This window comes from Scyliorhinus canicula, chromosome 9 (genome assembly GCF_902713615.1).
Source record: "Scyliorhinus canicula chromosome 9, sScyCan1.1, whole genome shotgun sequence".
Taxonomy (NCBI): Eukaryota; Metazoa; Chordata; class Chondrichthyes; order Carcharhiniformes; family Scyliorhinidae; genus Scyliorhinus; species Scyliorhinus canicula.
Window position 1 is genome coordinate 32,595,882 of NC_052154.1, and position 21,856 is coordinate 32,617,737.

Here is a 21,856-nt window from a genome sequence, read left to right on the forward strand (position 1 = left end):
ACGAGTTAAGGGGTTCAGAGGAGAGGTTTGAGGCAAGGTGGGGGATGTTCGTGACCTTGTTTGGGGGGGGGGGCATGAAAAAGGAGAAATATTTGTACAAACTGTATAGTTGTTTGTTGGGAAGCCTGTTTCCAGAATTGTTTATGTGTTGTAACTTTTTATATACATTTGTAACAAAATACATTTAAAAAAAGTCTTCGCTTCAGATACTGCCACTGAGGGTACGCACATGAGACATTGGAGGGAATCAAGTATAAATATTTGGATGATTCCAGAGAAAGTAGTGCAGGACTGGAAGGGATGGGGCCCTGATCAAAAAGAAAACAATGGAACCAGACATGGTTAGCTGCACAATGGTGGATAGATAAGAGTGATGGTGTACTCAACCATGTCAAAGGTTGCAGACAGATGAAGAAGAATGAGGGACAGTGAACCATGGTGAAAAGTACAAATCTGACGACTGATTAGATTTGGTGTTGTAGCAGGACGGGATGCTGATTTGAGGGGATCAAATACGGTGTTGCAGGAATAATGGACACAGATATGGTAGACAACAATATGCTAAAGGGCCGTACAGAAGAAAGGAATTGGTTTTGGGTAATAATTTCTACAATGGGGTCTACAATGAAGTTTTTTTTGAGGAGGATGATGATGGCAAATTTGAGATGGGGATCAACAGTTCCTGAGAATGGGAAAGCATTTACAATGTCAGCTAGCAACGGGTCAACAAGAGAAATTGGGTGGTCAGCAATTTAGTAGATCTAGGATCAAGCAAGCCAGAGGTAGGCTAATGAACAAGCTGACCTCGGTGAGGACACAGGGGTAATAAGAGTGGAACTAAAGATACAGCTTTGTGGTTAAAACAGGGGTATAGGGGGAATATATTGACTTATTGGGAAAGGTAACTGAACAGATGCGCTCAGTTAGTGGCAATGATGTCTATAATCTCCTCACTTGTTATTGGAGAGGTATCACAATTCCTTAATTGTGAGGTAAAAATCCCTTTATAGGAGTGCATATACACTGCAGCGTTTCAAGAAGATAGCCCATCACCACCTTCTCGGGCCAAACAAGGATATGCAATAAACATCAGCCTTGCTAACATTGTCGACAACCAAATCCCATAATTAGTTGAAAATTAAAAATTTGTACATGTTTTTAGTTTAAACAGACATGGACTTTCTCCAGGCATTTAATTAAAAAATCTCTAGTTTTGTCAGAGCAGTTGGACAAACTTTATGGATTACTGCTGTTATAAAGCCATTGTTATTAATGATACTGCAGTTGCTAAACTATTACGATGGTTGCTAGAATTGATACAACAGCTACTAGTGATACTACATGTATAAATTAATTATTTTAGTGGTTACTAAAATTATACTGCAGTTAAAATATTGTTACAAAAAGAAAAGGAGTATGAATGGTCATCTCCTGACCCATTCACCAAACCAGACAATCACCCATGCATTCAACTAGGAGAGCAAGCCATTGGAGAAAATGACTTTGGACAATAGAACTGTGGCTGAGAAAGGAACTCACTCAGTCACAATCTAATCGTGCCTGAACCATGGACTTGGAATTAACTTGTTCACCATTTTTGGGTAACTGGTCAGTTGTGAACAGGGATCATGTGATGAGTCAACTAACATCCCCTCTTTTTGTGTAAGAAACTGCTTTTCCCCAGGCCATTGAACAGAAGGAGAGACACTGAAGGAGCTTGACCCCTGGGTGGGTACATTCTCTTGCTTTATCCATCCTGAAAGCTCAAGCCTTGCCTGTTATATGGCCATCCATATGTCACAGACAGTGTTATAAGAATTAACCCAGCAGCTGCTGTCTCTAGAAAATAGTCTGTCAACATCTTTAAATTATATTGATGCTGAATCAAGAGACCAACAAGCCCACTCTGAGACCACTGATAAAAGGGGCAGCATGGTGGTGCAGTGGTTAGCACTGCTGCCTCATGGCACCGAGGACCCGGGTTCGGTCCCGGACCTGGGTCACTGTCCATGCGGAGTTTGCACATTCTCTCCGTGTCTGCGTGGGTCTCAACCCACAACCCAAAAAAGATGTGCAGGGTAGGGTGAGTTGGCCATGCTAAATTGCCCCTTAATTGGAAAAAACAATTTGGAACTCTAAATTTATTGAAAAAAATAAAAAAATAAAATGAAACCACCAAGCCATCAATCTACAAAATGGTGCGCCACGGACTTTTAAAACCACTTTACCTGTTCTCCCACTTTGTAACCTGCACAGGTATGTATGAACCCTTGAATACAAGTGAGAGCATGCCTCAGAACATATTGATATTATTTTTACTTAGATTGGGTTTTTTTTTCTTTTATCAACTTGCGAGGAAATTTTACAGTCAGTTAAACTCAGTTAAACACATCCCAAATTGGAAAGCATATTGTTAAGGAGTGGGAAAAGAGGGGAGCCATTCTACTCCACTTCACCTTATCGTAACATGTCTTATGTCAGCATACATACAAATGAAAGTTACAACCAACATAAATCAATAAATCTATTGTTCACATAACCAAAACAAGGCTGAAACCAACAAAGCAAAGTAAATTCCAGCTAGTGTATGCATCATTTAACTGCTAAGATACTTATTTCAATAAGATACTTACTGAAAGAAAACCTTTATCTTGCTCATAGTTGGACAATTGTTTAGTAAGTTTTGCCACCTCTTCCCGTGCCTTCTGCAGTGGTTCTGTCAGGCGCTTATTATGAAACTGAACCTCAGCCATTTCTTTTTCCACCCGTTCTTCTCTTAACTTCATGTCTTCCACTTGTTCCTGAGAAATGACAGCAAAATCTGAAAATCATGGCTAGCTATTGTAAACTCTATCCACAAAGTTCAAATGTAAATATGGAGTAAATCAATCACAAGAAGAACTGTATTATACATCTTCATGTACTTATTAATATCTATTATGTGAAGGAATACAAGGTGCGAACATTTTGTGCATTGTAAAAAGTTCAGTAGCCACTTAATTATTTTACTCAGCACCAACACAAAGATTATTGTTAATACTGATGGCACTAAGGATTCGCATAACTAACATCTTCACAAACGCAAAAGATATCAGCTATCTTGTTTCCATAATAAACATGTAGGATATGTTTTGGTAAGAATAATGTCAGAATGTAAGAATGTCAGTGCTGGACCTCTGGGTGTGAGCTGAGCGGTCACATGAAAGGTGGCACCCTCCTGGGAACTTCGCGTTAGATCTTTTCAACCCATCAAACGGGTACCAAGAGTACGGAAACGTTCCCCAACTGAACCCCCCCACTTGATACTCAACCGATTGAGATCCGACGAATCAGCAGGAAAACGCCAACTCCAGGACAGGGAGACCTGCCAGGCGAACCGGATCTGAACATGGCGGACCTATCAAAACCACCAACGCCAAACCAGTCGTCGACGGAAAGGTTGATGGAGTTTATCTCCGCAGAGCTTCAAAAACAAGAGGCGATAAAAGCACTGACCCCCATAAAGGGAGCAGTAGACAGAGCAGAGCAGAGACTGGAGGGCCTAGAAGCGATGCTACAGGATCTGGAAAAAACAGCCTCTGACCAGGACAAGCGAATCGCCTTGCTTGAAGCCGAGTTCGCAAGGTTGCCGATGACCCAGAAGGCGCTAAAGGGGAAGGTAGACAACCAAGAAAACAGATCCCGTCGAAAGAACCTGTGAATCATTGGGCTACGGGAGGACACAGGGTAAGAACCCAACAGAATTTGTTTCGAGGATGCTTGGAAATCTGGTTGGGGAGGATGGCTTTATTGAGCCCCCAGAGGTGGACAGGGCCCACAGGTCGCTCAGACATAAACCTAAGTCAATAATAGTGAAACTCCACAATTCCAGAACAAGAAACGGGTTCTGAAATGGGTGAGGAGCATGCGATCATGTAAATGGGAAGGACACACCCATCTGCATTAATCAGGACATTGGAGCCGACCTGGCCAAGTGCCAGGCAGAGTTTATCTCCCGAGAGGGAGGTAACGCTTGGCAGAAGTACAGCAGAAAGTTAAGTGGGCAAGGAGTGAGAGGCAAGGGAAGGGGATCAGGCAAGGGGTGGGGGGGGGTAATGGGGAAGCAGGGAAAAGGAAAGGAAAACTGCAGGAGCAGAGGGGTTCGGGGGGGGGGGGGGGGGGGTGGGGGTTAGGGGAGGGAAAAGGATAGAAAGCTGGCCACAACGGGTAACATGTGGAGTTAGTTGGAAAGAGGAAGGAGACAGTGGCCATCTTGGGTTGGCCATGAACAAAGGAAAACTGGGTATGTAAGGGTGCATCCATAAAGTAAGTATGGCCAACTCCACAGGACATTGGGGAGGGGGGGGGGGGGGGGGGGGGGAACCCCCATCAGATGGTGTGCAGGAGCAGAGGGGCTCAGGGGGGCTGTGGGAGGAAAAAGCATAGAAAGCTGGTCACAGCGGGTCGCATGTTCAGTTGGCTAGAAAGGGGAAGGAGATGGTGGCCACCTTGGATGGGCCATGAACAAAAGGAAACCGGGCGTGCAAGGGCACATCCACGAGGTAAGTATGGCTGACCCTGCAGGAGGGGGACAAAGGGTGGTCTCCTGGAACATGAGGGGACTCAACTAATTAGTGAAAATATCCAAGGTCTCCATCTCAAAAACCTGAGGGCCGATGTAGTCTTTCTTCAGCAGACACACCCAAGAGAGAAAAGCTGGGTTGGTCAGACATATCAGGTGTGCTTCAACACAAGGGCAAGGGGGTTGGCCATACTGTTCAGGTGACATCTGGGTTTTTCCCCCTTTTTTTTCTTTTTCTCTCTTTCTTTACGTTTTCTTTAATAAATTTAGAGTACCAAATTATTATTTTGTTTCCAATTAATGGGCAATTTAGCTTGGCCAATCCACCTAACCAGCACACCTTTGGGTTGTGGGGGTGAAACCCACGCAGACATGGGGAGAATGTGTAAACTCCACACAGATAGTGACCCAGGGCCGGGATTCGAACCCGGGTCCTCAGTGCCGCAGGCCCAGTGCTAACCACTGCACCACATGCCACCCTCTCTTTCTTTACTTAACCATAAATCTACCATACCTGTCAAAAACTAAATATTAATCACTCTGGCAAGATGCCTACCACAAGTATATAGTTTAATTGCATAGTGTCTATGTTGAAGATGTATTATATTTATCTATTTCTGTTATTGTGGCAGAAGCAACTGTATAGTCGGATTTGGATTATGTGGGTGATATGTTTGCCTTAAAATGAAAATCTTCCAATAAAATAAATATATATTTTTTAAACATGTCACTGCTGGAAAATAAAAGATTCAAACATGTCCAGCTGAAGTTGTAGTATAGCTAAATGGTCTCAACGAGCAAAGCTTCTACTGGGTCTAAGAAGGGTGGAATGAAAGGAATGCAGGATAGGAAAGTCTGGAAGCAGCCACACAGAGAATAATTTTGATTCGTATATTTTGCCCCCTCCCTGTGCAAACTTGAAAATTCTCTGACAATGGCGAGCAGCCTCAAGCCCCAGAAATCAGATCCCTACAAAGTGAGCCCAAACTGTCTAAATCTATTTATTGCAGATGCTTAAAACTACCACAATGAAGAAACAACTGAGTTTGATTTAAACTCAAAATCCAGAGCTGACACAACAGTATAGTAACCCACCATAGTGTTAAGTCCCCTTGTAGAAACTCAGCGATTATTTCACTCAGCAGTTGTGAGACATGTGATTTTACTTGCACCTATACACCAACATCTAAAGCATATCCGTTTAATAACATGGAATATCCTAACCTTCAATGAGTTAATGAGTGCAAGGTTGTTAAGAGTAATGTCATTGTAGTAATTTTTAATATCGCTGAACGCTTTTTCATGGTTTTTCATTAATGCGTTGATCTGACCATTCTTTCTTTCTTCAATTTCATGAATTTCTGTTTTTCTTTTCAATTCCATTTCATCTCGCAGCACATCCATCTTCCTTTGATACTTAGCTTCGATATCTGAGGATGGTGAAGGTCCAATTAGAAGATTTTCTCACAGAAAATGAAACTAATCAGTCATGCACACACTGCATTACCTAGAGCAAAAGGAAATAACCTCTGGTTTTCACTTTTGAAATTGAATAATTCAGTTTTAAAAATTGCTACATGACTTCTGACAATAGAACGTGAAATTCCCTGGATGCTTTGTTCGGGGGTTGGCGGGAGGGGGGCTGCACAGAGAAGTAGGCAGGAAAGAATTAAACTTGGAATCTTGGGCAGATCCTTCATAACGTGATGAAATTCATTTTCTAACAGAGTTAGCATTGGTTTTCCTGTGGGAAACATTAATAAAGAGGCTGAAGAGATGAGTGAAAAATGAGAAGACCCAAGCTCCCTCTATCAGAGGAAGAAAGTTGTCGCTATAATTTTCTGTCTCCTCCTCGAGGAGGCTCACATTTTCTGCCTCCACAATCGCACTCCACCTATCTCAATGACCCCATTCTTGGAATTTGGGACAGGGTCAGATTATCTGACATGTTGGCAGAGTGAAGTCTTGCCACGTCATGTTTCCAACAGCAGTGTGGTCCTAAAAGTTCTAAAAACATTAATTAGAAAAGGCTAGAAAGCACAGAAAGGTTTATCAAATTTCATGCTTTTCTCCTTTTTATGGATTCTATTCAAAGGAAGTCTGAATAGTGGAATTCATTTTGGTTTAAGGTGGATCTCCTCAGATGGGAATGACCCAGCTGCAATGTCACTAGTTTTTGTGGAGCCCAAAGAATCACTCCTGCTCCTTACAAATTCACAAAAAATAAATGAAAGCTAACGTTCTGGGCTGCACTACAGCTAAAACTTTGTGCAGCAAGCATGATGAACGCTACACCCAATTAAGTCCAAAACTGTTTATCATCTGGCCCAAGTGGCATTGAATACTCCAAAATGTGCTGATCAATCTATTTTTGGATATTCCTTACATATTCTAGTCTTTTGCCATGGAAGCTTTCAATTATACTAACAAAATTCCTCCTCTTCCACTGGCAATTTAAAACACATGCCTCAGTTTTTCAAATAAGTCTTTGTATTTAGTGAGAGTCAGGATTGAAAGCTTTGATTATAGCAGTTTTAATTTCAAAATCTTCCTACTGACAAAAGCCAGACTAACCTTGTGTTTGTCTCTCAAAGTCATTCCACAATCTTGTAATCTCTTCATCATTTTTCTGTTCGTGAATATGAAAAAAAAGGTCTTAATTAAAAATTCATGGGAATCTTGATGATGGGCCTACACACATTGATAGCCTTGCCATGGATTCGGGTAAAGGGTCTACACTTACTAATGGACTTCTTGTGTGGGGGGGGGGTTCCAGCATTTTCTCCTTCTAATTCCGATTTCCTGGTTTTCAATATTCTCATTTTATCTACGAATTGCATCAGTGTAAATAGATTTCAGTTAATCTATTTCATGTAACTATCTTCACTTGATCTTTCGGCATCCAATAAACTTGTGGGACAGTATACTGGAGTATTATTAAAATAGAAAGCATATGAACTCCTGTAGCTTACTGAAGGAATGGTACTTAGCACAGAAGAATCAAAATATGGGACGAAGCGCCCCCACCACCCACCATCAAAATAAACAGTGTAACAGAAACGTTTTGGGCAGGCGATTATTGGTCCATTCTGGCTACGTGTCCAAATCTTCCATTTCTTTCCTAATTGTGATGCTAGAACTAATAGCTCTGAGTCTTAACTGCTAGCAGAGATTAATCTAGTCCATCTTTAAACCTGCTGTGTCTTCTGTTTCATCATCCCGTTGATAATGCATTCCATTTTTCTATCGACTTCCTAATGAATCAAATATTTTTTCAGCAAAACAAATAATTCCTATTTCTTTTCTTTTCACACTCTTGAACTTAAACTGGGTTCCTAGTTCTCAAATACTCTGCTCAGCAAAATAACTTTCAGAATTTAGTTCCACAATACATAGCAAAATTTTAATCTTACACACCATGACAATACTTTGTCAAAATCATTTGGAAAAATCAAAAGTACAGTGACCCCAAAATTGTCCCTTATGGAACTCCAAAGGCAAGGGAATCACACTCTGATACCTCCCCCACTCCAATAGTCTGCCATCTATCTTTTGGCACAAATTTTTTTTCCCACCATTTCAAGGGTAATTAGAGATGGGCATTAAATGCTAGCCTTACCAGCAATACACACATGCCAAAAAAGAAATTAGGCTGATGTGCGGGACCATATCTTTCTGAAATTGATGTTGGTAATGGCCCATAACATCCTGGCTCCCCAGCATCAGATTTGGGAAAACCCCAAAGAAGTTCCCTCCCGGAAGTTCCCCAGGACATTTGCGCTATGCTGGGAACCATCTAACAAAGCAATTTAAATCGCTAACTATGGGTGGCTCTGCCAGGGTTATGTTATTAGTTACTCAGATAAAGTTACAAGAAATGAAACCTCCTGTAACTTTTGCCATGTTATTCAGCATCCCCGGACCCCACCCTCCAGGCCATCCAAATCCCATCCACTTACGTTGGATCCTTACCATCCCCCTGGCTTGTCAGTTTCGCTGAGCCCTTCAAATGTACATGCTTTATGGCAGCTAGTGCAGTAAAAATGGGGGTGAGGCCTACCTGAATCTGATGCTGTTTGACTACGCTGAGGCCTGCAGGAACTATTTTGAAGCAGGCTCCAAGCAGCTTCAGCCACTGGAGATTACAGTGCCGTTTTCAAGAATAGTGCACATTGAAGTTTTGCCATTCAAATAGGCCATCGCTTTCCTATGTTAGTGTGATCGCCCAATTTTAAAGACAAGCACCTTCTGTTAACCTGACTTCATCTTTGCCCCTACATAAACGTACCAGTTTCAAGGTTTTCACCATGTTTTCATTGGAAAGCTCTTGTTCCTTCAGTTGCACCTTCAGGTTTCTGATATCATTTCGAATATCATTCTCCTGGTCACGATGCTCTTTTTGGTCGAGTTTCATGGCTACTGTATTTTCTGCCTTCAATTCAGCAAGGTTATTCTGATGTTCATACAACAAATGTTTGACTTTCTGCTTGTAGACCTGTGGAAAGAAGAAAATACAAACTATCGTAATTTCCAGTTTTAAAAAAACTCCTATTTGGTGAAAAAGATTTCCCGATGAACCTACTTGATCAGCAGTGTATTTTTGCCCCATCTCTGATGGATTATAAATAAGTAGTTCTGACAGTGTCCAACATCTTGGGACAAAATGCAAAATAAAGGAAAAATTGACATTTCTAAGAAACGATTTGCTTTTAGTCTATTAGGTCCGTTTCTAAAAATTCACCCATTCATAATGAACCACTTCATGTCAAAAGCTTGGACCTTGTTGTGAAAATTTTCTCTTAAACGATACACAACTCAGGCCACCCAACTAGTGAGTTATTTATTCTCAAGAATGCACATTGGGGTATGTGGAAAGATACTCATCAAAATTGGTCTGGAACTTGTAAAAATATTTGCAATAAATCAAAGAAAGATATACCAATGCAAACTGAAGATAGGGTGACTCTTTAGTGTCCCGCGAACATACAAACAAGGAGCAGGAGTAGGCCATTTGGCCCCTCGCGCCTGCTCCGCCATATAATAAGATCATGGTTGATAGTAGCATCCAGCCTACCCCTGACAACTCATTTCCTCCTTGTTTACCAAAAATCTATTTACCTCTGCCTCCATCGTCTTTTCAGGGGTTCTAAAGATTGGCACGGTGGTTAACAGTGAGTGAGGAAGAAGGTCTCAGTTTGCAGGAAGATATAGACAGGTTGATCAGATGGGAGGTCAGTGGCAGATGGAATTTAACCCTGAAAAATGGAGGTGATGCACTTTGGAAGGAGTAACAAGACAAGGGGTACTCATTGAATGACAGGACACGAGGAAGCTCAGAGGAACAGAGGGGCCTTTGGGTACTTGTGCACAAATCCTTGAAGGCAGCAGGGCAGGTTAATAGGGTAGTTAGGAAGGCATACGAGACATTTGCCTTTATCAGTCATGGCATAGATTATAAGAGCACGGAGGTTATGTTGGAGCTGCACAAAACCTTGGTTAGGCCACAGCTGGAGTACTGTGTGCAATTCTGATCACCTCACTATAGGAAGGATGTGATTTCACTGGAGAGGGTGCAGAGTTGATTCACCAGAATGTTGCCTGGGATGGAGCATCTGGGGTCTCCCTGGTGATCAGAGGCCCCTAGCTGCATGCCGTATGGCAGGGTGGTGCCCTGGCACTGCTTTAAAAAAGGCATTTAAAAATGGCTTCCCGACCTCTCGCTACACTGCGGAGTTTCGGCAAGTAGAGATCCTCAGTAAACAAAATGGGGCTATTAGTGGCCTCGGACATGCATTCCCCCCGGAGGCACCTTATACAATATGGCTTGCGTTATTTAGCCACGTGTTTCTTGGCACTGCAAGCATCAGGAAACACACGGCTAAATGCACTCGCTATGGGATTTTGTTGGATCGAGCCCATTGTCTCCTCTTTTACGCTCTCCCCTGTCTCGCATGACAGTCCTATAACCCAGAATATAAATTTTTTTTTGGAATAAGAGATCATTTCCATGATGTGGGAGACATAGGGCGCGATTCTCCGCACTCACGACGGTGCGGAGAATAGCGGGGGTCGTAAATTTTTACGGCGACGCTGTTCCGACGCCCTCCCGCTATTCTCCGAACCCCGCAAAATCTCGGAGTCGCCATTCCCGACAAACGCCTCCTTCACGCCCCCGACACGACCAGATTCGCCACTAATAGCCCCCCCCCGCTATTCACCGTCCCGGATGGGCCAAAGTCCTGACATCATCGCGCCCTGTTTGCACGGCGTGAAACACACCTGCTATTTAAGTTCGTCAACCAGTCGTGCTGGCTGACGACAGCTTGGAGGAGGTGAGCGCACCGCTCAGCGCACCGCTCGAGTCTGGCCACAACGGAGAAGGCATCCCTGAGAACGGGAGAGGGGGTCCAAAGCGGGGTCAGTGGGGGAGACGGAGGGGGCAGTGGGGGGGACGGGGGGGGGGGGGGGGGCAGTGGGGGGGACGGGGGGGGCAGTGGGGGAGACGGAGGGGGCAGTGGAGGAGATGGGGGGCACGGGGGGGGGGAGTGGGGGAGACGGGGGGGGAGCGGGGGAGACGGGTGGGGAGTGGGAGTGGGGGGGGTTAGGTAGAGAATGAGCGAGTGAGCCGTCCAACCCCGTAACAAAATGTCTGCCACCATGCCATGGCGTGCCGGTCACGAGGACACGGCCACTGGTTGCCCTGTGGCTTACGGCCACAGGCCACTGGCGCACCCGTGAGGAGGACATAGTTTACTGGCCGTTGGATGCAGAAAGTGACCAGGGGTGAGGCTGCCCGCGTGGCAGCAACGCGATCAGGCCACCGGGACACACAGGTATCCCGTGGCAGGCGGCTGCCGAGGTGTCGACTAACCTCCGTCTAACATGTCCCGTTTCTCTGCCCCCACCACCCTTCTGTAGGTTAGCACAATGTATGTGAACAGAACGCCTATGTTCTGCGCAGTGGTTGGGGCCGCTGCACTGCATTTGGCGATGCAGCAGCATCCACACCCACAACCCGCAGTGGATGCAGGGCCAGCTGCAGCAGCAGAGGGAAGGGCCGAGGAGTTGCCAGTCGTCGAGCAGCATGGGGAGGAGGAAGAGGAAGAGGAGAGAGTGAGGGTGCAGCCACGGTGCCAGAGGCGACGACCAAAGCAGAGGGTGTACCGTGTCCGGGTCTCTTTCCTAACAATGACGGACATCATCTGCAGGAGGAGACTCCGGCTGAGTAGGCAGACGGTGATACATATCTGCCAACTCCTGTCGCACCTCGTCCCACGTGGAACGGGGGGAGGACACGCGATCCCGGTTGCCATCAAGGTGACGGTCGCTCTTAACTTCTATGCTACCGGCTCCTTCCAGTCTCCGAGCGGGGACCTCTCCGGGATCTCCCAGTCATTGGTCCACAGGTGTATCCGGGATGTGACCGACGCCCTCTATGCCATCGCGGACCGCTACATCACCTTTCCCGAGGACCAAGCAAGTCAAGACTCACGAGCTCGTGGATTTGCCAGCATGGCCGGGATACCGAGGGTGCAGGGGGCAATCGATTGTGTTCACGTCCCCATGCACCCGCCTGCAGGGGACAGGGATGTGTTCACAAACAGAAGGGGGACATACTCCATGAATATCCAGGTGGTATGCGACCCTTACATGAGGATCATGAACGTCTCTGCAAGGTTCCCAGGGAGTGTGCATGACTCCTACATACTGGCGCAGTCGTTCACCCCTGCGATGTTTGAGGGACGTCCCCCCCGGCTGCCTGTGAGAGGGCAACCCTGTCCAGGGCCGAGGATGACGCGTGCATATGAACCCCAATGCCTTGCATCACCTGACCCATTGCCTCCACCGCGGATGCCACCCGTGCGGTGTCGGACTGGGTCTCTGCCATGAGCGGCACCACTCCCTGCTCGTGGACGCGGTTCGACTCCTCTAACAGCGTCTGCAGAGTCGGGAAGGAAGCCCTCATCCCGTCGTTGTCTCCCTGGGTTTCTTGAGGCATCGGCTGTGCGGGTGGGTTGAGAAACTCCAGGAACTCCGAAAACGTCTGGGAGCCAGCTGCATCCTGGGCCTGGTCTGGCCTCCGCGAGTCCGGGCCCTCGGTTGCTCCGACCTCCACCTGCTGTACCTGCTCAGCTGTGATGTGCAAACCAGACTGTGACCCAGGAGACTCATCACTAAATAGGCCCGCCGGGGTGAGTGTCTCTGGGATGATGGATGTTGTGGGAGATAGCAGTGCCGCAAGCCCGATGTTTTCACAATTTAGCCCCTCCTCAATGGTGTGGGGCCGCTCAGAGTCCGGAGGGTTATCCCTGGCCATTTCCGTGGCTTGTGGTCTCGCCACCCTCTGGGCGTCCTGATCCGCAGATTGGGTTGGGGAGGATGGGGCTCCCCGCTGATCGGGCACCCTCTGTCGTGCGGCCCCGGGTGAGGTGGCGGCAGATGCCTGTGTCCGTCTGCAGCCAGACGGCCCTGGTCGTTCGGCATCACGTCCTAGGGAAGAGAATGAGACGGGTTATTTAGATTTGCTCGGCAGGCCGCTGGACGGTACCAGTGGGCAGCGTGTGAAGGGACAGAGGATGGGGGGAGGTATCCCAGTGGGCAGGGTGTGCGAAGGGACAGAGGATGGGGGAGGTATCCCAGTGGGCAGGGTGTGTGAAGGGACAGAGGATGGGGGAGGTGTCCCAGTGGGCAGGGTGTGTGATGGGACAGAGGATGGGGGAGGGGTGGGTGTTTGTCAAGGAGGGTTGTCTCACTTGTTGCAGCTCCGCCAACCTCGCATAGCGCGACATCCCGGGTGGCAGACCCCCCAACAAGGTCCAGTGCCCTCTGCTCAAAGGTGGTGAGGGGGTGCAGGTTGGGCGAACCCCCTCCAGTCTTGTGCCGCTCACGGTTGTTGTGAGCGGACTTGGCCTGTTGGGGGAGGGTACATAGGTAGATCATTACAATACGGCAGGTATCAGCAGTCCGTTCAGATACTGGCACAGTTTGGGGGTCAAGTTGTCATAAGACGATTGCATCTCTCCACGGGGCCAGAGCGCTGGGTCTGTGACAACTTTGTGAACCATCCTCAAATAACTCTGGCCCAATCCCCCTCCACCCCCCGTGCCAGGGGGGGGAGGTGGGTGATTAGGTAAAAGGGGGGGGGGGGGGGGGGGGGAGATGGTTGTGACCAGGGGGCACCTTCTTGGCACTTACCCTGGCAGCCCTGGTGAGGTCGTGTAGCTTTTTCCGGCACTGCTCTGCAGAGCGAGGGTTCTGCCCCACAGCACTGACGGCAGCGGCCACCTCACGCCAGGCCTGGCGTACCGCGCTGGCAGGTTGGCGATGCCCTCTCCGCGGGCGGAGGATGCCCCTCCTCTGCTCGACAGCATCGAGCAGAGTCTCGACATCGGCCTCCACAAAACGAGGTGCAGCTCTCCTGGACTCCGACATCATGGCCGACAGATTCTGTGCTCACCCGCGCCTTTTTACGGCATCGGGCGGCGTCACGTGGGCGTGATCGTGTCATCGCCGCGTTCCGTCGTCATCGCGCACGTGATTGACGCGGCCGCGTTACTAGCCCATTTCCCGGAAGTGAATACGTCGGGAAATGGACCCTTCCCGACCGTCGTAAAACGCGCCCGTTTTTTACGACAGTTTCGCGACTTTTCGCGGGTGCGGAGAATCGCGCCCAGAGCATCTGAAGTAACCATTGAATTAGTGCGACACAGTTGTGCAGTGGTTAGCACTGCTGCCTCACGGCGCTGAGGACCTGAATTTGATCCTGGCCCCGGGTCACTGTCGGTGTGGAGTTTGCACATTCTCCCCGTGTCTGCGTGGGTTGTGCTCCCACAACCCACAGATGTACAGGGTTGGTGGATTTGCCATGCTAAATGGCCCTTTAATTGGAAAAAAAAATTTTTAAAGTAAAAATTAAGTAAGCATTTAATTTCTAAAATGTGTTTTGGACAGTTTTCTGTAATAATCTATCTTAAAACAAAGAGGAAAGAAGACCATGCTGGATTTAGTGAACAGTAATGAAACCAGAATTAGTTAACAATGTGGTGTGAAGAAAGCATCTTGCAAATAGTGGCCACGATATGATTGAATTTGATGCTTGGTTCAAGGAGAGGGAAGAGACCCGTACCAGCCGCCCCGAGCAGGTGCCAGAATGCGGCGACTAGGGGCTTTTCACAGTAACTTCATTTGAAGCCTACTTGTGACAATAAGTGATTTTCGTTTCTTTTTTTTCATTTCAAGCAAAGGTTTCCAGTTCGAGTTTGACAAACCTCAAATAAAGAAGAAATAAATTTACCGTACTAAACGGGGCTGAACTATCTTTAGGTTTAGCCATTAAGAAACTGTGGGGATAATTCAAAGAAGTATTTTTAGAATGATACAAAACTAGTACAAAACTAAGACAATTTGCAAAGGACATGAATGTTTTTTTAACCAAATTTTTTTAAAGTGGTGAATTGGAATATGAACATATCAGAAACAGAAGGCAGTGTCGTTCATATGGGGAGGGAAGGTGGCCAGAATTAAAAAGGTGCTACTACAGAGAGGAAGGCAGGCATGGGGTTTGGGTCTTCCGAACCTGATATATTATTCTGGCCGTGAATGTTGAGAAGGTACGGAGATGGGACAGAGGGGTTGACTCCCAATGGGTCAGAATGGAGGAGAGTTTGGGTAGGGGGTAGGGATTGAAGGCGCTAGCGACTGCACCACTCCTAACAGCCCCGGGGAGATACTCAGGGAGTCCGATAGTAATAGCTTAGTTGAGAATTTGGAGGCAGTTTCAACAGCACTTCGGGTTGCGGGTAGTGTCAAAGGAAATGCTGATTCGGGGGAACCATAGATTTGAGCGACGGAAGTGGGATGGAAATTTTTGGAGACGGGAGGAGAAAGGAATTAGGACACTAAAAGATGTTTCCTGGGGTCGTTTTGCAGGATTGAAGGAGCTGGGAGCATATGGGCTGGAGCAGAGGGAAATATTTAGATTCATGCAGGTTCGAGACTTTGCCGGAAAGGAGATACAGAGCTTCCCAGTAGAGCCGGCTTCCACATTGCTGGAGGAGGTGCTGACGACAGGGGGACTGGAGAAGGGGGTAGTATCGGTGGTTTACGGGGCTATTTTGGAGGAGGAGAAGGCGCTGCAAGAAGGGATGATGGCAAAGTGGAAGGAAGAGTTGGGAGAGGGTATGGAGGAGGGGTTCTGGTGTGAGGTGCTCCGGAGGGTGAACGCCTGCACCTCGTGTGCGAGGCTGAGGCTGATACAGCTGAAGGTGGTGTATAGAGAGCACCTTACAAGGATGAGGATGAACCGAATCTTTGAGGGGGTAGAAGATGTATGTGAATGTTGCGGAGTGGGGGGGCCCACAAACCACGTTCATATGTTTTGGTCCTGTCCAAAGCTGGAGGATTACTGGAAGGAGGTGTTTAGTGTAATCTCTAAAGTGGTGCATGTGAAACTGGATCCAGGCCCTCGGATGGCTATATTGGGGATGCCGGGGTTGGAAACGGGTACGGAGGCAGATGTTGTAGCCTTGGCCTGGTTGATCGCCCGAAGGCAGATCCTGTTCGGGTGGAGATCAACCTCTCAGCCCTGTGCTCTGGTGTGGCAGGGGGACCTGCTGGAATTCTTGATGCTTGAAAAGGTCAAATTTGAACTGAGGGGAAGGATGGAGGGATTCTACAATTCATGGGCGTTATTCATTATGCACTTTCGAGAATTTGATCACATCGAGCATGAGTGGGGGCGGGGGGGGAAGAGAGAGAGAGAGAGAGAGAGAGAGAGAGACTGTATGTGTTAATGGTGACTAAGGATGATTCCTGATTCCTCTTTGTCATTTGTTTATGTTAACATGCGGGCTAATGTTTGGGGGTTTGGTGGGAGGATGGGATCGTTATTGATATGGGTATTGACGTTACATTCATTACTGATTATTGTTTATTGTTGGGTGTAAATTTGGGAGAAAATGTAAAAAAGGAGAATTTTAAAAATGTTAAAAAAGGAAGCAGAAGGAGGCGAGACTATTGCAGATAATAAAGAGATAGCAGACTTGTTAAATGGGTACAGTATCATTTTCACAGTGGAGGAAGTGGGTAAAATATTGACAGTACAAGAGTACCAAAATACACTAAGTTAAAAGGAGGAAGTTAGTGGATTGAATACATAGATACATAGAAGTTAGGAGCAGGTGGAGCCTGCTCTGCCATTTATCACGATCATGGCTGATCATCCAACTCAATCGCCTAATCCTGCTTTCTCCCCATAGCCTTTGATCCCATTCTCCCCAAGTGCTATATCCAGCCGTCTCTTGAATAAATTCAAAGTTTTAGCATCAACTACTTCCTGTGGTAATGAATTCCACAGGCTCACCACTCTTTGTGTGAAGAAATGTCTCCTTATCTCTGTCCGAAATGGTTTACTCTGAATCCTCAGACAGTGACCCCTGGTTCTGGACACACCCATCATTGGTAACATCTGCCCTGCATTTACCCTGTCTAGTCCCGTTAAAATTTTATAAGTCTTTATGAGATCCCCCCTCATTCTTCTGAACTCTAGCGAGTACAATCCCAACCTTGTCAATCTCTCCTCATATGACAGTCCCGCAAGTAAACAAAATGGTAATAGAGAAAATAATGAGGCTAAATGTATACAAATTTCCAGGTGAGGTTGGTTTTCACCCCAATAAAAGCAATAGGTGAAGAATTTCAGATGTATTAGCTGTCACTTTGCAATGGGCTTGACATTCAAGAAATGCACCATTGGATTTGAATATTGCACAACCCATTCCATTACTTAAGAAGGCAGCGAATGAGATTCTTGGTAATAACACACCTGCCCATTTAACATCAATTGTGCAAAGTTACTCAAATCTATCATCAGAAACAGAACAACTGAACAAATATCCACTGATCAAATAAATTCAACATGGATTTGTAATGGATAGGTCGTGTCTGGTTAATCTGGTTTGCAACCTTGTGACATGGCTTAAAAATAGATGTTTGGCAGGATGTAGCAAATGTTGATGACCAGGGATTTGTACTGTGCATCCACTTTTCAGAGAATCATAGAATTCACAGAATTTACAGGGCAGGAGGAGGCCTTTCGGCCCATCGAGTCCGCACCGGTCCTTCGAAAGAACACAAGCTTTATTAAGATTAATGACTTGGATAATGGAAGAGAGAGCTTATATCCAAATTTGCAGACAACTCTTAAGTTAAGATGTGTAGATGGAACAGGATGTTGCAAAACGACATTGGCCGAATTAGTGAGTGGGTAAACCTATAGCAGATGAGATTCAAAATGCGAAAGTGAGAGATTGTCTATTTTCAATGAGACTATTCATTTTCAATCTGAGAAAATCAAATTGGAACCATTTTCAGTGGTGAGACGGTAGGAATAGTGGAGGAGCGAAAGGAATTTAAATGCCTATGTACACCAATCACATAACACATGTGCCTGGATTACAAAAAGTAATTAAACTGATTAAATTAACAGAAGCCTTTATAAAACAAAATGTAGCCTTTATCTTGAGAGTTGGAATTCTGGTTCGAGTGTTGGGCACCAACGCTTAGGAAAGATATATTGACTTTTTGGAAGAGGTGCACTGCAGATTCACCAGAATTATAGCAGGGTTTAAATAGGGTGCATACAATTAGTTTGCATTTCCTTGAATTTAGAGAGCTGACTGATCATTAAATTGTGATGTTTAAAATTATAAAGGAACTAATGGAGGAATTCAGAACAAGAAGTGTTCGGGATTACGAAGGGCCTAGATGGCGCTAGACGAAAAGGCTTGTTTCCACGAGCTGAGAGGGGTCAATTACCAGGCAGCAAGATTTAAAGTGATTGGTAGAAGAATTAGAGGGGACATGAGGAAAACGTTTACACCCAGGGATGGTGGGCATCTGGAATTCACTATCTAAGATGGTGGCTGAGGCTGAACTGCTCAATTCATTTAAAATGTACCACAGTACCAAATCAAAAGGTATCTGGATCTGCATCTAAAGTGCTGTAACTGCAAGGTTACAGACCAGGGACATGAAGTGGGATTAAAATAAGTCTTTTTTTTGGCCGGCACAGCCATGATGGGCTGAATAGCTTCTTTCTGCACCATAACTTTTCTATAGTTCTAAGAGAGCCAGGCTAAGTAGATGTGAAATCAGGAAACTTTTTTTTTTGCATCATCTGTGGTGGAAATCGATCTTGCTCTCGGCTGTGCATCTTTGGTCAATTGGAATTTTCATGACTAAAGATTGAGATTGAGCAAGGAGGTTCCAATGAACCTTTATAAAGCACTGGTTTAGCTTCAATTGGAGTGCTGTGTCCAATTCTGGTCACCACACTTCAGGGAAGATGTGAAGATGTGAATGAGTGCAAAGATTTACAATAGTTTCCGTTTTGAGGAGTTTCAGTAAAATGGACAGATTGTAGAAGCTGGGATAGTTTACCTTCGAGAAGAGAAGTTGAAAGAAGTTTTTTTTAGAGATGTTCAAAACCATGAGGGGTTTGGACAAGTAGATAGGGGGAAACTTCCCACTGACAAGAAAATCAGAGGACAACAAACCAACAGTGACATGAAGAAAAATCTTTTTAAGGAGGAGTGATTAAGATCCAGAGTGTATTACCTGAGAGGGTGACAGAAGCAGTGATAATCAGAGCTTTCAAAATGAAATTGAGTAAGCACCTGAAGAGAAAGAAATTGCAAGACATGACGCAAGAGCGGGAGTGGGACAAGCTGAGTTGCTCTTGCAGAAAGCCAGCACAAATAGCCTATTTCCGTTTTATAACCATACTGGGATAGATTTTTGTTGAGTAAAGATGACAACGGTTGTGGAACAGCAGCAAGTTATGCAGGGTCAACTATGATCTAGCTCTGGTCAGTTAGCTCACACGGTTAGAGCGAGGTGCTAATAACGCCAAGGTCGTGGCTTCATTCCCCACACTGGCCAACGACGCAAACCTGTCATGAAGCCAACTGAATGCCCTGTATGTTTACTTCACAACTATTATATAACTGAGTAGTGGAACAGGTTTAAGAACCTACCTGCAGTGATATTGCCAAATTAGGCCTATTACCTTAATTTCCACCTGGTGTCGTTCCTCTGCATCCTCCATTTCTCGGTCTTTGTTTCTTAATTCTGACTTCCTCTCCTCCAGCTGCCGCTTTGTAATCTCCCAGAAAGTGTGGATTTTGTCACGTTCCAGTTGAAAGTAGTTCCGCTCTTCTCGTTCTCTGTCAAGTTCTTCACGCAGCCGAACAATGTGTTCCTCCAACTGTGTGCAAAAGAATAATTAGTTTTTCAGCTGAAACCTGAGAACCATGAAGCACTCTACACATATAGAATCATAGGGAACTGGAAGCTATTTGGCTCAAAGATGAAAACAAACTATCAAATTAATGCTCTTTTCTCACCACACTGCAGTTTTTTCCTCAAGTATTTATCCAATTCCCTTTTGGAAGTTACTACTGAATTGTAAAACAATGTCTCATTCCCCCCCTCTGGCTCTTTAGAAAATTAATTTGAAATAAATTCGAAGGACCCATCCCTAGATGAGCTCAAACCACCAACCTTTTGCAACATGCTGACTAAATGCACCACAGATATAGATCATGCATAATCTTCATTTTCACGGAACAGAAGAACTTTACCTGTTCCTTGGACATTGCATCTGTAGAAAGGCCATCGATCACAGTTGGTGTTTTTGCCTTCTTGCCTCCTTTCCCTTTCTTCTTTTTGGGCGCCTGTTAAATGAAAACTTTTGTTAGTATCATATTTTTTTTGCTGTACATAATTAAAGCAAATAAAAATTCAGTAGGATTGGTAATGTTTACTCTCAGGCCAAGAATATACTGTTTTCTGAGATCACCACTCTTACTATTTAGATTGAGCAGTTTTGCTTCTTTTCATACTTTTGGCAACAGGTTGGTTAATGTTGCCAATAATTTTACAAAATAATAGTGGGTAAATATTTTTAACTATAAATGGAGCTGCAAATTTCCTGACTCCACCTAGTTAATAGTTTTCAATGTGCTTAAGGTACATCCCATTTGCAAGCTGACCCTGATTTTTGATCAATCAATCAATAGGATCAGTTTAGCTCAGTTGTGATGCAGAGTGAGGCCGAAAGCCTGGGTTCAATTCCTGTACTGTTCTGAGGTTATTCATGATTAGCAATGGGTTGAGGGGTGATGGAGAACAGGCACGACAAAGGAGTTGAGGCCAGGATGAGATCAGCCATGATAACTCTGAAGGTGTTTATGCTCGGGAGGCTAAATTGCCTACTCCTGCTCCTAGGTTATGTGTTCTGGGGAGGAGATGCTGAGGCTAATTTTGCAATCCAGCTCTAGTCTGAAGGTAACAGACAAGGAACATATCAGCCATGGTAGAATGGCAGAGCAAACTCGATGGGCCAAATGGCCTAATTCTGCTCCTATATCTCATGAACGTATGAAGGTCCTGCCTTCTCAACCTTTCCCTCGCCCAAAGTGTGGTGATCTTGAGGTTAAATCACCACCAGTCAACTCTCCTTCTCAAAGGGGAACTCAGCCTAAGGTCATCAGAGACTGTGAGGACTTTACTTACAATGTGTACTGTAGCAGAACTATCGCATTCTAAACATGAATGCTTCTAGACACGTGTAAATTTTTCGGACAGCACAGTGGTTAGCACTGCTACGTCACAGCAACAGGGACAGGGTTCAATCCTGTCTTGGGTGACTGTCTGCGTGGGTTTCCACCTAGTGCTCCGGTTTCCTCCCACAGTCCAAAAGGTTAGGTGGATTGTCTGCATGGGTCTCACCCCCACAACCCAAAAGACGTGCAGGGTAGGTGAATTGGCCATCTAAATTGCCCCTTAATTGGAACAAAATAATTGGGTATTTTAAAAAACGTTTGGTGGATTGGTCATGCTAAATTGTCCCTTAGTGTCCAAAGATGTTAGGTGTAGTTACGGGGATGGAGCGGGCGAGTGGGCCTAGGTAGGGTGCTCTTACAGAGGGTCAGTGAAGATTCAATGGGCTGAGTGGCCTCCTTCTGCACTGTTGGTACTCTATTCTATGTGGTACCATGATGCATACAATCGGCTCACTTTTGCCTCTGTTTCTCTACCAGAAGATTAAGATACAGATGGAAGGGGGAATTGAGGTACAGTAACAAAGACTTCCGGTGGCGGCCATGAGCTGAGCGGTCGCACGACAGGTTACTCTCGTCTACAAACTTCAATGACAGCCTTTTAACCTCAACAAACGGGCACCAAAATGACCTATCATTCCCCAGAGTTACAGTAACAAGATCTCAACATTTT

At 45.6% G+C, this 21,856-nt stretch overlaps 1 protein-coding gene across 2 annotated transcripts in view; it reads right to left on the reverse strand.

The window, feature by feature from the left end:
- gas8 (growth arrest-specific 8) overlaps nucleotides 1-21,856 on the reverse strand; it is a 59,007-nt gene that overhangs the window by 14,216 nt on the left and 22,935 nt on the right. For both annotated transcript variants that reach the window (XM_038806463.1, XM_038806464.1), the window contains exons 2-7: nucleotides 20,203-20,295; nucleotides 19,629-19,826; nucleotides 8,850-9,056; nucleotides 7,136-7,190; nucleotides 5,786-5,991; nucleotides 2,634-2,801 (exon numbers count right to left, since the gene is read on the reverse strand). In XM_038806463.1, coding sequence (XP_038662391.1) covers nucleotides 2,634-2,801; nucleotides 5,786-5,991; nucleotides 7,136-7,190; nucleotides 8,850-9,056; nucleotides 19,629-19,826; nucleotides 20,203-20,217 — 849 coding nt within the window. In that variant the 5' untranslated portion in view covers nucleotides 20,218-20,295. The remainder of the gene's footprint in view (nucleotides 1-2,633; nucleotides 2,802-5,785; nucleotides 5,992-7,135; nucleotides 7,191-8,849; nucleotides 9,057-19,628; nucleotides 19,827-20,202; nucleotides 20,296-21,856) is intronic.